Below are 13,949 nucleotides of genomic sequence, written 5' to 3' on the forward strand. Positions count from 1 at the left end.
ACTTTATGAGCCCCTGCAACCCCTTTTCACAAATTTGGTAAGCCTTTCCTTTTTTGGCTAACGTATATGGTCCCTCATATTATTCAAATTAAACCCCTCTTCTTTCATTCTTCTCTATTAACCATCCATCCATCCAAACCTTCAGAATCTTTATCACCATTTGTAGAGAGAGAAACAAAAAAATAGAGAGAGAGTTCTAGAGAGAGAGAGAAGGTAGGAAAATGGCGCGTGGGAAGATACAGATAAAGAGAATAGAGAACCAAACAAACAGGCAGGTGACGTATTCAAAGAGAAGAAATGGGCTGTTCAAGAAAGCCCATGAGCTTACTGTTCTCTGTGATGCCAAGGTTTCCATTCTCATGATTTCCAGTACTCAGAAACTCCATGAATACATCAGCCCCTCCATCACGTCAGTTTCTTATTTATTACCACTTAGCTTTCTCTCTCTAGCTACAATATTTGAGCTTCTACTTAATTTTGTTTATTTTTTTTTTATGCAGGACAAAACAGATGTTTGATCAATATCAGAAGGCTGTTGGAGTTGATGTTTGGAATACCCACTATGAGGTTTTTCCTTATAATTTTTTTTTTTTTTAATTCTTACGTGGAAATTCTTAAAAAATAATTATGCAGAGGATGCAAGAACACTTGAAGAAACTCAAGGATGTTAACAGGAATCTGAGGACTGAAATTAGGTCTATATTTATTACAATTATTATTATTATTTATTTATTTTGCTTGATTTATTATATATTATTATTATTAAGATATATATGTGAGTAATTTTCAGGCAAAGGATTGGAGAAAGCTTGAACGATCTAGGCTACGAACAAATGGTTAATCTTATCGAAGAGATCGATAACTCTCTCACCATCATTCGCGAAAAAAAGGTTTTTTTTTCTTTTATTTTATTTTTATTATTCTCTCTTTTAGGGTTTTCAGATCTGCTGTTAATTTATATTTACTGAACAAAATTTATTTTAATTAAGTGGTCATTAACGTAAAAATAACACTCACAATTAAGCAAATTAATTTATAATCTAATTAATTTAAACTTGCAACAGTACAAAGCTATCAGCAGCCAGATCGATACCAGCAAAAAGAAGGTATAAATTAATACATTGTTTGTAGCTCAATAAATTAAATTTTTCTTTGATCGTTTAATTGTTCTTAATTAATTTTGTTTGCAGTTAAGGAATGTTGAAGAAATAAACAGGAACCTAGTGCTTGAATTTGTAAGATTTTTTTTCTCTCTCTCTCTCTATATATCAAATCTTGTAATAATTCATTACTTAATTAACACTAATTATAGTATATATATGTACTTAAATTAAATGATATTCATATAATGATTGGTACTAGGATGCAAGACAAGAAGACCCACACTATGGATTAGTTGAAAATGAAGGTGATTATAATTCTCTTCTCGGATTTCCAAACGGAGGTCCGAGAATTATCGCCCTCCGCCTCCCCCATAACCACCACCCGCACCACCATCACCACCACCACCACCCCGGCCTTCATAGTGGCGGCGGAGGCTCCGATCTGACCACATTTGCTCTGCTTGAGTGAATATTATGTCTCCTAATTAATTTGTCTGATTGACTAGTCAACTATGAACAAATTAGGTCTTTTGAGTTTTTTTTTATGTAAGGTCTTTTGAGTTATTACTATATGTTGTATGAAAACAAAAAACTACTATGTTTGCTAGTGTTATTTTCTGTTTTTTTTTTTTAGGTATGTATGATATGGATAGCTAGTTATGAATCTATCTATTAATTAATTATTATCTGCGGAAATATTTGTAATGTTTGTACGTTTCATTTTTATGAAGTACTAATTGGTTTGGAATTTGGATTTATGACGTTGTGAATTGAATCTATATGAGATGTATATGATTTTATTTATTTATTTTTTATTTTTTTCCACGGCTATTATTTACTTAAAAAGTGCATAATATGAATTAACATACAAAATTAGTAAATACTAAATAGTATAGAGTGCTAATTTTTCTCAAAAAAAAAAAAAAAAAAAGAGTGCTAATTTGATCGTACAGTGCCACGTGGCGACATTGATGATGTGTAGAGGACATATGTGCGGTAAATAGTAAATACACATGAAGAACTAAGTTCAAAATTGGTATTACATGGGTTTATAAATTAAGAGTGGTGCTATTTCCACCCCAAATTATCTCAATTCACCACCAAATATTATAAAATGTCATAAATACCCCTCAAATTTTATAATCGACCACCCTTTCTTATATTAACTTAATCCTCAAGTGTTCTAACTTATTACTATTTCTATTTTTATTTTATTAATTTATTTTATTATTTTTTTTATTTCTTAAAGTGAAATATTTATTACAAGATATTTAAACTTTCATATCAGATGACCAACATATTATGTAATTTTTTTTTAGGAAACGAAATTATATTAAGTCAAACTGATTCTGGAGGAAGTTCATGACCTTCCATACAAGCAATCTTAATTTATTTATCAAAAAACGTGAATTCCTGCTCTTTTTGACCTTCGAAAATATTTTTCACTGACGAAAGTGTTATTCACTTAAGGTGGAGAGGGTGAGATTTTCAGTGAAAAGGGTGGGATTTTTTATATATTTTAATTAGTTTAGTGGTATATGGTATATAAATTTGAAAAAAATGTAGGTGAAAGAAGAAAAAAGAGGTAAAATTGGAAATCTATTTAATTTGGTGGTGAAATAAGATTTTTTTAGGGTGGAAATAGCACATCTCTAAATTAATTAAAATAACTAAAATCAACAATCATAATTCAGGAAAAAGTAAAATTAAATCAACCATCAGAAATTCAGAATTCAAAGTTTATAGAGAATAGGCCCAAAATATGAATGGGCTTTATTAAGTGATTGGGCTATGTAAAAAGTCCACTTATTGATTCAATAGCCCACCCAATGTAAACATTCACGTTATCTAGGGTGAAAATCGGACAATTTAGATCGAAAATTATTTTTTTGGAAAATTTCTAAATTTTCCGGAAGTAAAAATTGGGTTAAGATTTCCGATCCTAAAAAATGGAATACAAAAATTCATTCCCATTTCGAAATGTCTCGAAATCGGCGGAATTTTAGAAATTTCATTAGTTTACAATCAATCTCTTGTTCCAAATTTCCAGCTTATCAATTCGAATCTTACAGAAAATACGATTTTTAATGTAAGTACATCGGATTTTTACAATTAAATAATTTCGTGTGATTTAGTGTAGGCAAACATGCATGTTTGTTAGTACTTTTTAAATAAATGTACTTATAAAATATTTATATATAAAAAAAAAAGAATAATAATAATTGCAATTAAAATAATGGAAGATATTGTTGGATGAGGAAACAATAGTACAATAATTTTGCTGTCTTCCTTAGAAAAAATAGAAAATCAGGGCAGATGAAATGCATATGAATAAGAGTTGGAGGATGATATATATATATATATATATATATATATATATATATATATATATATATATATATAATATATATATATATATATATATATATTCTGTTCTTACATTCATAGTTCATAATACTATGATACCGACATCTCATATGTAATCCACCTTTTATTTCATCTTCAACATTTAAATAATTAAATCCTATGAATATTATTTATTTAATAAACAAAATATCAATAATATCATGCAAATCCTTGGCACAATAAAGTGACTGTTTGTCTTCTTGTGTAATTAATTAGCTGGCACATTATTCACTTAAGAAAAAATTATATCTTTTACATGTATTGATTAGTAAACTAATGACCCTTAATTACATTTCTTTGCAGGAAAATTAATGAAGACCCTAAAAAAATAAATGTTATATGCATATAATGAATAGCATATTATATAATAATGAATTATCCACACATTTTATAGCTTATCTTTGCATGTACTTGTTGCAATTCAATACACCAAATTGTCCACTCAGTTTACAGCTTCCAGCATTTTTTTTTCTCCCTCAAGTCAAACTTATACCTAAGAGATTTTAAGCACAGGAATCTCAGATTTTGAATGTGGGGGCAGACAGCTTATGGGTTGCCAATATATTATGTCCGATAAAGTCCATAATTCGCATGTTTATCTATTTCATATTAAGACATACTTTAATTTCGGCTTAATTCCACTTTGCACGTTCTGAAATGAAGTTTTTTGGGACTTTGAAAAAGAATAATAGTATTTTACATCGTTGAAACACAATAAATCATTCACAGTGTACATTGAATTGAATATTTAAAAGTTAAAGAGGGTAATTTTATTTCTTTTTATTCCATGTAAAATTAATAACAAAATGGTCCTCTGTGTTCACAAAAAAACATATTTGGTCCCTCTTTTTAAAAAATTCAACACTTTTAGTCATTTCCGTCAATTTTTCATTAAAACTAATGGAATCAAGCGTGTTCCATGACTTGCTTAACTAACGGACTAACGGTAAATCAACGAAAATGACCAAAAGTGTTAAATTATTGGAACATGAGGGACTAAATACGTTTTTTGAGAACATGGAGGACCAAATATGACATAGAGTTAAACTTGAGGGGCGAAAACTGTAATTTTCCTTTTGAAAAATAAAATAAAGATAAATAGAGCCCTAATTGAGATTAAGGGTTGAAGACGGTCAAATAGTCAAAACACGGTTATCACTAATCACATGTACGGAAACGTGTGTTGATCAAATGTTGTCACCATGTTAATCTTATCGAACTCCTAAATAAATCTAATTAGCATCGCTAATACAAAATTAATACTTTAGCGGTATTACATCATGCATGACATTATTTTGCAAAAGGACAAGCTGTATTAAATAAATCACATATATATATTAAAATATGGGTATGTGATTTTTCCTTAGATCTCCCAATTATTTATTTCCACCTGTTCGAGAAACAATTTTTTATTTATTTATTATTATAATATTAAAATAGAATAAAAAGGTACCATGTTGCTCAAACGTTAGAACATAGGCAGTCTTGCGTCGTGTGAAAACTCTCGTTGACCCCACCATCAATTTTAATTAACTTAATTAATCACTCTCTGTGTAGTGATTTGCTGGTTTCCAGCACATAATTGCATTAAATCAATACTAATCATAGCTAATATATTATTTTAATAATACCAAATTGTACAACGACGAGGGATTAAGTGACAATTAAGAAGTTAATCCCACCCTTTAATTTCTTAAGCCGAAAATGAAGAAATTAGAAAAATAATAGGGTTCTAGCTTTTAACTACAAGACTTTGGCTGAATAAGTTTTATTTTTTCTATATATTTTTTATTTAAAATTATAGACGACGAGTTCGATTTAGAAAATGTTGACAAGTAATTTAAACTCAGATCAAAGGCGAGTCCAGTCTATAGCTAGGGTAGACTCAAACCCCTACTCAATTACAAATTATTCGATCATATAATACACATATTATTATTTAACTAGTCCAATTTTTATTATTTAGTTCACCTAAAATTCAAATTATACAAAAAAAAGTCGTAAATTTTTCTCTCTTCCTAACTAATCCAAGAAAAAAGTCCAATTTTTTTTTTTTTTTTTTTTTTTTACAAGAGCATTGCTTCCAAACCCCCAACATTTAAACTGATCACATGTAGTAAATTTCTGGATAAACAAAAGTATTGATTTTGAAATGTTTTGGTCAAATATATCTCAACCAATGAAATCTCAACAAGAGGATAAATAAAAAGAATTGATAATCAAATATTAATCACCTTAAGGGGAAACATATTCTATGATGGTGTGATTTAAGTATACTTTAATGGGGCCATCATATTAATTTTCAGACAGACTCAATTATATTATTAATAAATAAATAAAAGTGGGTGGCAACACTTTAACATTATTTTAAAGCCAGGTTAGAGGGGTGTGTTAGAGTTTGTATGGTTGATGGCCACTTTTATTTACTTTCGCAATAATAAATAAATATACCACTACAGTAATCTTAGTCTTTAATTTCTTGCCCCATTCCTACTTTATCATAAATTCCCAATTTGTATCATTAAAATTTTCATTTAGGAAAATAATCCAACCTATAAAACACGTTATATGTAGGTCAAACTTAACTGAACCGTACCCAAAGTATATTCCGTTTGTTATGAGTTTATAACAACTCATTAGTTACTCCATTTATACTTTCGTGTATTACATGTTTTGGGATTTATTAAAATATATAAGATTAAATCACGATCACCCCTATCTAAGTTCAAATTATGAAAAAACTCATCATGTTTGGGTAATTACAATTTCTTTCATCAACTATAATTTTTTTAACAAGTTTATACTCGTTTTATGCAAAAATACAGTTACTGATACACCACAATTTGATATTTACAAGCTAAGACACTTGAGCGCTAAATGAGATAAACATGTACAAACTGAAAAATATTACACATCTAGAAGATTCCATTAAATATGACATTTGTAGTTAAGATGGGTGGTTGTAATTACCCAAACATGAAAAGTTTTTTCGTAATTTAACTTTATCTTAAGAGGTGGCCGTAACTTTTTATTTATTCAAACTCGTGTCATTTGACTTTGCGATTTTTTACTCCACGAAATATACCCCTTCCTGCAAGGCATAACTAACTGTAATTGATTTAACTAAATATGAAACACAAAATGGTGATATATTAGATCAAAATTATTTGATACTTGATTCCAAATTCAGTGTTAAAACTTTATTCGAACTCAGTTCGTTAACATAACGATATTTAAACAAATATTAGTTTTTATTTATAAAATATGAAATTCGAGCCAGGTTCGTTTTAATTAGAAAAAAGTAAAAAGAAATAAATTTATATATATTAAATAAAAAAAATGAACTCAAGTACATAAATATTCAAATAAACAAAAACAAAGCCCCTATCCATCTTCCTCCATGTATACTATATATATACATATATCATCCTCTACCATTTTCTATCTATCTTGCCAATTTCAACGCCTCCCTCCCCCACCTACTCTTCTTACTTTTCTCCCTCTTCTGAACAAGAAAAAAAACAAATATACATACACAACAACTGATTATACATACACATCCAATGAAGATCCAATGTGATGTATGCGAAAAAAACGAAGCATCGGTATTCTGCGTGGCCGATGAAGCCTCCCTCTGCGCCGCCTGCGACCACCGCGTCCACCACGCCAACAAACTCGCCGGAAAACACCAGCGCTTCACCCTCCACCACCCCTCTCCTAAACAATCCCCTCCACTATGTGACATATGCCAGGTACTAATCAATAATGCATTTATTTAAATTAATTACAATTAGTCCAACTTTATTGATATGTATTAAGACATAATTAAACTAATTAATTTCTTTGTTTTTTAATTAATATAGGAGAGAAAGGCTTTGTTGTTCTGCCAGCAAGATAGGGCAATTCTTTGCCGGGAGTGTGACATTCCGATACACAATGCAAACGAGCACACTAAAAAACATACCAGATTTCTTCTCACCGGAGTCAAACTTTCCGCTACTTGTACCCTTTATTCCGAATCATACCCGACGGAATCAGCATCTTCTAGTTTGACCAACAGCAGCGCTGTTTCGAATGTCAACCCCCGAGATTCAAACTGTACACCTTCTAATGCAAAGGGTGCAACAGTTCAAAGCAGACCACAAGAACCCTGTGCAGACAAAACCAATGTTGTTGATCAATTGAATATGAATATGAGTATGAGTGTGAGTATGAGTAATGGATCAATAATCCCGGCAAGCAGCATTTCAGAGTACTTGATCGAGACGTTGCCCGGGTGGCACGTGGAGGATTTTCTTGATTCTCCATCTCCTTCTCCATATGCTTTCTGCAAGGTAACTATTTTATATACTTGATAATAACAATAATTATACCTAATTATTAATCTTTTTTTTTTTTTGAAGATATATTAATTTTGTGAATTTTTTTTTTTTTTTGCAGAGTGGAGAAAATGATTTTGTGTCACCGTTTTGGAATGATGATGTTCATCAGATCAATAATAACAGCAGAGAGAGAATGGGATTTTGGGTCCCGCAAGCGCCGCCACCGTTGCATAATAATCAGTCTATAGATCTGGCATTTGGATTACCAAATAATGGATTCAGACAGCTACAACAACAGTCCGATGAATTTATAAATTGTAATAACACGACGAAATCTTCTACTAGAAAAAGAAGTGACGACAACTCATTTGCCGTTCCACAGATCAGCCCTCCACCTTCGAACAACACTAATAAGAAATCAAGAACTTTCTGGTAGTTCATGGAGAGGCAGATTTTTTTTTTTCTTTTTTTTTCTTTTTTTATGGATTCCATTTTTGGTTTTCTTGTTATAGTTTGATATATTTCTTTCTCGTTTCCCAATTCACCGTGCCCTTTCTTTTTGCATCCCATGTAGCCGGTGGTTGCATGAATGTTTTTGTCTGTAAATATCTTGTGTTGAAAAAAAAAAAAAGACAGCTGCTTCTAGAAATCAAGGAAAGTACGATGATTTACATTATTAGTCTGGTACAAAGCGTACAGTACAATCCAATCACAACCCACAAGGTCACTTGTTTTCGGACACAAAAACACACACATCCACATTGGTGTGTAGATCAAACCATAAAAATTTATCCGGTGTAACCGTCACCGTGTTTTTGATCAGATATGCGGAAGTGACGGTTTCAAAAGGTAGTAATCCTTTCCAATTTTTTTTTTCTTATTTCGGAACTGACTCGAAATATTCGACGACAGAAATTGATGTTGAATTGAAATATCATGTGTGCTCATATTCATCAACATGTAAACCTAATTAGGAATTAACTCTATCAAGATCTGCATTTGTTCTCTCCTTGTGAAAACAAATATATAAATAAATAAACTAACAATAACATAGAGTATTTGGTATATCACCTTGATTATTAAAGTCAATCAAATCAGAGGTGTTATATTTTTCTTTAGTTTAAACCATGGTTCTTTTTCCAAGATTTGTTTCTTAAACTTATCGCCCATCTTACATCTTAATTTGATTCCTTTTTATCTCTTCACATAATGGATATAGTTTAGTACATATATTAAAATGTATACAAATACAAAAAAGATTCAAAAAAATGTTAATTCGAAAAATGAAGAAAAAATGTTGATCTAATAATTAAAGAAAAGCCACAAGGAGAGACAAAAGGGCATCGTAATTTTCGAGAAAATTACAAATTTTTTACATTTTTTGTCATTTCCGTCAATTTAACGTTGGTTCGTCAACTAAGGCAGTCACGGGGCACACGTTTGAATCTGTTAGTACTAACGAAAATTACTAAAAAATGTTGAATTTTTGAAACATGAAAAAGTAAATGTGTTTTTTTATGAACACGGAGGACCAAATGTGAAATCAGTGCAAACTTGAGGGATGAAAATTAAAACTGTATTTTTCCAAATTATTTTCTTTGATTTTTTTTTTCCTTAAGAATTTAAAGAGGTTTAGATATTTTCCGACATCGTCTTTTAGGAGAATATACTTTCAAAATCAGTGTGTGACCTAATTCTTACAAGTTGAAAATATCAAAGATTCATCCAATCAGAAAGTTTTGCTTCTGATGAAGAAGCATTAAATTCTACAAGTTGCACAGACAGAGCGCACATGAATCACATGGAAAATATTTAATAAAATTATTCACAAGTGTACAATTGCTTTTAACAACTGGACTTCTTACAAGTTACAACAGAGTTAAATTCGTCCTCTTCAGAATTGATTTATAGGCAACATGTAACTTGTTTACTATATACTTTTAGCCAAAACAAATTCATCACCATTGATTTTTATCGAACTTTAAAAGTTGAAGTTAATTAACTCAAAAATTCGTCGAATCGAGCTTGCAACAACATGCACTGACCTCATTCATACAGCAAGACGGAACTCCAAGGTTTAAAAAAACATACCACAAATGAATTTAAGGATTCACAGTTAGAATACTTGAACCACTTCAGTTGCAGGAATACGTTTCCGTCTAACAATAAACCCGTAAGGAAACCACCCAGCTTCGCCTTTGCACTCGCCTTCTGCCCATCCATCGTTCCTCACCTACAACAAATTAAAAAACACAGCTATATTTCACAAGAATAATTATCAAGAAAAATAAATAAAAAGACATAATGAATTGTGGAAATTAGTCAAAGAATAAAAGAATATGCCTCTCGAACGACGATATAATCACCAACTGCTAATGTCAACTCAGCATCAGATTCCGCTCGATACGGATGAATGACCTTCAATAATGATAGACGACTTCATCATCAATCAAAAAATCGTAACTAGAACATGAAAAAAACTAAGTATTGAAAATAAATAATAAAAATACCTCCCCCAAGAAGTAACCCAAGCCATCAGTTGATCCTTCATATGAGCCAGCTGGAGAAGTAGTAGTTTCGCCACGTTGGCGCTCAGACAACATCTGCTTTTTTCCGATACTAAATTAGTTATTATTTATTAAGTAAAGTAAAACGTGCGAGAGATTTATTTTTAAGGTAAGATGGTGGCACCACCTCCAATTCAAGCTTATCGAGTATCTGTAGTACACGTTGATGATATGCTCGCTCGGCTTCAACCTTCAACGAAGAAAAACTTATGAAGTACGCAAAAATTGCGAAACGCCAATTCTTAAGGTGTAGAAAATAGAAAGAAACGTGAAATAAATTACCATGGCTATTAGTCGGTGGAGAGTCAACCTTTGCTGTTGACTTTCCACAGCAGCCATTGCAGCAGATGCCTCTTTACCCAAGGTCAACATGTTTGACTTAAGCTCGTAAAGCTTCCTTTCTGCAGCTTCAAGCTTTAACATGTTTTCTGAATTGACGTTTGTGTCCCTTGCTCTAGATTGACATCTGGCAACGTCAATGGCCTGTTTGGATCGACAAAGAAGACCAAAAAACGAATTAAATACGGATTTGCAATTTTTTTGATAGAAGGAATGTTTGGTATTCGACTCAACTTAAGTTGGTACCTGAGATTCCGTCTCTTGTCTCACTCTATCATATCTCTTGGCAAGACGACGAGCATCCTCTAATGGAGATCTGACTATCATATCCCGTAGCGGCTCTGTAACCTAGATTAGGGTGTAATTAAATCAAAATTACATAAACGGAAAATATAGCTTAGTAGATAATGTACATAATGCGAAGTAATCTTGATCTCAAATAACTTTGTCAAAAATTTATCCAACATGTACTATTCATTGTAATTTTCATCAACTTACGACGTTCATCAAGCCAATTAAATATGTTTACGATAAACGAATTAGCGCAAAAACCTGTGTTCGAAGCAGTTTCAGCAGATTTTCGTGCTCTTTTTCGATTTGAGCACGAGCTTTACTATAGGTAAGTGCGACATTAGATAAAGTGTTGCCACTAGTACATGTATTTTCACTGCCATATTTTTGGCCATCTTCAGACAACCTCGTACCTGTATATATATATACAAAAATTAAAATATTTTGTTTCTGTTTTTTTGTTTTGTATATGTTAGAAGTTAATGTAAACAATATACCAATCTCAATCTGCTTGGATCCAGTTACAATTAAGCCTTCTATACCACGCACAATGTCTCTTTGAAAATGCTGATAAGGAACAAAAACAAAGAACACTGAATATATAAACAGAGCATATATACATACATATATCTATATATATATCTTAGGGTAAATATGATGGGATAACCTTGGCAGCACGAGTAGATATGCATAGCTTCTCGAGTTTATCACTCTGTTGGATTTCAGTTTCACACGATTCAACATTGTCTGAACCGCCAACAAATTGTTTGAGAACAGCCTATTAGACAATTGGGCGTAAAATCGAATTAAAAATATTTTCTCCAAACAAAACTAGCTCGTGACTAAAATTAGTGATATGAATCATTAACCACGAATTCATAATCTGTTTTTAACTGCGATTTCAACTTGTTTAAAGTATTATTAAATTATGCCTTCTCTCGGTTGATGAAACATAAACGTAATTCCGTGAGGAAATGATTACTGCAGAATCACAAACGTCGAAACAATCAGAATGTAAATGGAAATTAGGGCTTGCAATACGTGCGTGTGTGTGTGTGTGTGTGTGTGTGTGTGTGTGTGTGTGTGACAGAGAGAGAGAGATGAAGGAGACTGAGAGAGTACTTGCTGTTGCTTGGCGACTTGTTCTCTGAGCTTTGATGCTTGCTTTCTGATGGCTTCCATTTCATTACAGAGAGAGAAAGAGAGAGAGAGAGAGAGAGAGAGAGAGAGAGAAGAGAGAGAGAGATTTCAAGTTTCGAGTTCGAAGCGTTGTGGGGCAACGGTTCGAGGTTTTGAATTTGTTCGGAGGTGCACCAGTCCGTACTGTGACTATATATTGATCATTGACCATCTTTGACCAGCTTTTAGGTTCCTGTAGCGCGTGTCTCTCATTCGCTGAACAGATATTCTTTGTTTTAGTCCTTAATCACAATAAGGAATTATCGAGGAGGGGTTAATTAAATAGTAACACAGCAATTAGAGATTATTGTTATTCCTGCAATCATAACTCATAATTGCAACTATGCCCTTTCTGCACATGAGAATATGAGAAGCCAACCCCCTCGACAACATCATTAATTCAATTGCACACCCAATTGAACCCATCACTCAACCTGCCTATCATTTTTGCATGCAATATATATAATCCCATCACCAACTAAAACTTCAAGTACACTTCAAACATGAAAGTCAACAATCATTCAATCATGGTTACCAAACAACAAACAAACAAAAAGTCAACACACACACACACACACTCTCAAAACATAAAATTCCGACAACAAATAAAAAGCTTTAAACACAACAAAAAAAAAAGTGACCGAATTGTATTACAATGAAAAATGTAAACTTTTTTTTTTGATTAACGTTTGCAATGAGCTTTGCACATGTGCCTGCAATCATAAAAACAAGGCCCTCCACAGTGTAACGGACAATCCAATCTCATGCCTTTACACCTTCCTTCGACAACACATTGTGCAAATTCCCCTTTCTTGAAGTCCTCAACTGCAAATTCTCTCTTCCTCTGCAAATTATGTCCTCTTTTCCCTTCTGGATTGCTGTTGCAACCCCACCGCCAAGACGTGCTACCGCCACCTCCTCCTCCCCACCCCCACCCTCCACCACTGTTGCCGCCGCCTCCTCCTCCACCCCACCCCCACCCAACTCTTCCTCCACCGCCAGCCCCTCCGTTACTATTTACCACTACTTCATTGCTATTAATTTCTTCCACGTTCATAGAAGCAACGTCGTTTTGCCCTTGAGCATCAACGGCGGTGTTAACTTCTTCGTAGCCTGTCGATCCGACTATTGCCAGAGAAAAAAACACAGCAACCAGACACAAGTTTTTCCCCATTTGACTTGACTGTGTGTTCTGTTGTGTTGTGTTCTTTCCGTAGTTTGTGTCATCAATTTATAACCAACTTCTTTGAATATAAAATACGAATATAACAAATATTTAAAAGTATAGATACAACTACATTAGATTATGCCCTAGATTTGTTCAGTAATAAGGAAGCTAGCAGTTAACTAACAGAAACAAAGAAGTAAAAAAAAAAAAACAGAGATTTCTTCGATTTCACTTTTGTCCCCACCAACGTATAGTTGCAATAGTTCATGCTTGGAAAGAAAGAAGGATTTTATATATATGGAGACAATCATCAAATCCACCAATACAAAATCAAAAAGAAATCGCTACTGTAATAATGTATTGTAAATTTGCCAATGACGAACATAAACGCTCGTGATATGTTTCTGCTTTCGGCCTTTAAGAACTTATTTTATTTCATATAATTCTATTCCATCACTCTATTCTATAACACGAAAGTCGAGGTAATCATCAAAAGAGTAACGAAGAAGAGTGATTGGTTAAACTTCCTAACAAAGAAATTTCATACAGAAGAGTGCTCATAACTCTTTAGTCT

General features: G+C 32.4%; 4 protein-coding genes across 5 annotated transcripts; 2 read left to right on the forward strand and 2 right to left on the reverse strand.

Moving 5' to 3' along the window:
* Positions 1-109: 109 nt before the first annotated feature.
* On the forward strand, positions 110-1,861 carry AP3 (K-box region and MADS-box transcription factor family protein). 2 transcript variants are annotated; one of them, NM_001310131.1, is given in 7 exon segments: positions 222-409; positions 501-567; positions 634-695; positions 791-890; positions 1,065-1,106; positions 1,191-1,235; positions 1,363-1,572. In NM_001310131.1, coding segments are annotated over 7 exon segments (714 nt in total).
* A 5,006-nt stretch (positions 1,862-6,867) lies between these two features.
* Positions 6,868-8,522, forward strand: LOC105958945 (B-box zinc finger protein 20). The gene is made up of 3 exons (XM_012982945.2): positions 6,868-7,261; positions 7,373-7,843; positions 7,950-8,522. The coding sequence occupies exons 1-3, from the start codon at positions 7,073-7,075 to the stop codon at positions 8,265-8,267; spliced, it is 978 nt and encodes a 325-aa protein (XP_012838399.2). The 5' UTR covers positions 6,868-7,072; the 3' UTR covers positions 8,268-8,522.
* A 1,104-nt stretch (positions 8,523-9,626) lies between these two features.
* LOC105958946 (SH3 domain-containing protein 2) lies at positions 9,627-12,458 on the reverse strand. Its single transcript, XM_012982946.2, has 10 exons — positions 12,151-12,458; positions 11,696-11,806; positions 11,526-11,595; positions 11,290-11,441; positions 10,984-11,085; positions 10,681-10,881; positions 10,526-10,588; positions 10,342-10,434; positions 10,175-10,249; positions 9,627-10,064 (listed from the first exon to the last, which is right to left on the reverse strand). Exons 1-10 carry the CDS (start codon positions 12,208-12,210, stop codon positions 9,948-9,950), a joined length of 1,044 nt encoding a protein of 347 aa, XP_012838400.2. The 5' UTR covers positions 12,211-12,458; the 3' UTR covers positions 9,627-9,947.
* A 210-nt stretch (positions 12,459-12,668) lies between these two features.
* Positions 12,669-13,514, reverse strand: LOC105959561 (uncharacterized). Its single transcript, XM_012983698.2, has one exon. It carries the CDS (start codon positions 13,379-13,381, stop codon positions 12,890-12,892), a length of 492 nt encoding a protein of 163 aa, XP_012839152.2. The 5' UTR covers positions 13,382-13,514; the 3' UTR covers positions 12,669-12,889.
* Between the last annotated feature and the right edge of the window lie 435 nt (positions 13,515-13,949).

Source organism: Erythranthe guttata, chromosome 14 (genome assembly GCF_056151865.1).
Source record: "Erythranthe guttata isolate IM_541 chromosome 14, IM_541, whole genome shotgun sequence".
NCBI lineage: Eukaryota > Viridiplantae > Streptophyta > Magnoliopsida > Lamiales > Phrymaceae > Erythranthe > Erythranthe guttata.

Bases quoted from the DNA above. Each gene is read 5' to 3' on its own strand.
- AP3 (XM_088812611.1), top strand. From the start codon at position 222: ATGGCGCGTGGGAAGATACAGATAAAGAGAATAGAGAACCAAACAAAC. The intron at 696-790 runs GTCTATATTTAT...AGTAATTTTCAG, and splicing joins AATCTGAGGACTGAAATTAG to GCAAAGGATTGGAGAAAGCT. The intron at 891-1,190 runs GTTTTTTTTTCT...TTTTGTTTGCAG, and splicing joins CCATCATTCGCGAAAAAAAG to TTAAGGAATGTTGAAGAAAT.
- LOC105958945 (XM_012982945.2), top strand. From the start codon at position 7,073: ATGAAGATCCAATGTGATGTATGCGAAAAAAACGAAGCATCGGTATTC. The intron at 7,262-7,372 runs GTACTAATCAAT...TAATTAATATAG, and splicing joins CACTATGTGACATATGCCAG to GAGAGAAAGGCTTTGTTGTT. The intron at 7,844-7,949 runs GTAACTATTTTA...TTTTTTTTGCAG, and splicing joins CTCCATATGCTTTCTGCAAG to AGTGGAGAAAATGATTTTGT.
- LOC105958946 (XM_012982946.2), bottom strand. From the start codon at position 12,210: ATGGAAGCCATCAGAAAGCAAGCATCAAAGCTCAGAGAACAAGTCGCC. The intron at 10,589-10,680 runs GTAATTTATTTC...TCTTCGTTGAAG, and splicing joins TCCACCGACTAATAGCCATG to GTTGAAGCCGAGCGAGCATA. The intron at 10,250-10,341 runs GTATTTTTATTA...TCATTATTGAAG, and splicing joins TGGGTTACTTCTTGGGGGAG to GTCATTCATCCGTATCGAGC.
- LOC105959561 (XM_012983698.2), bottom strand. From the start codon at position 13,381: ATGGGGAAAAACTTGTGTCTGGTTGCTGTGTTTTTTTCTCTGGCAATA.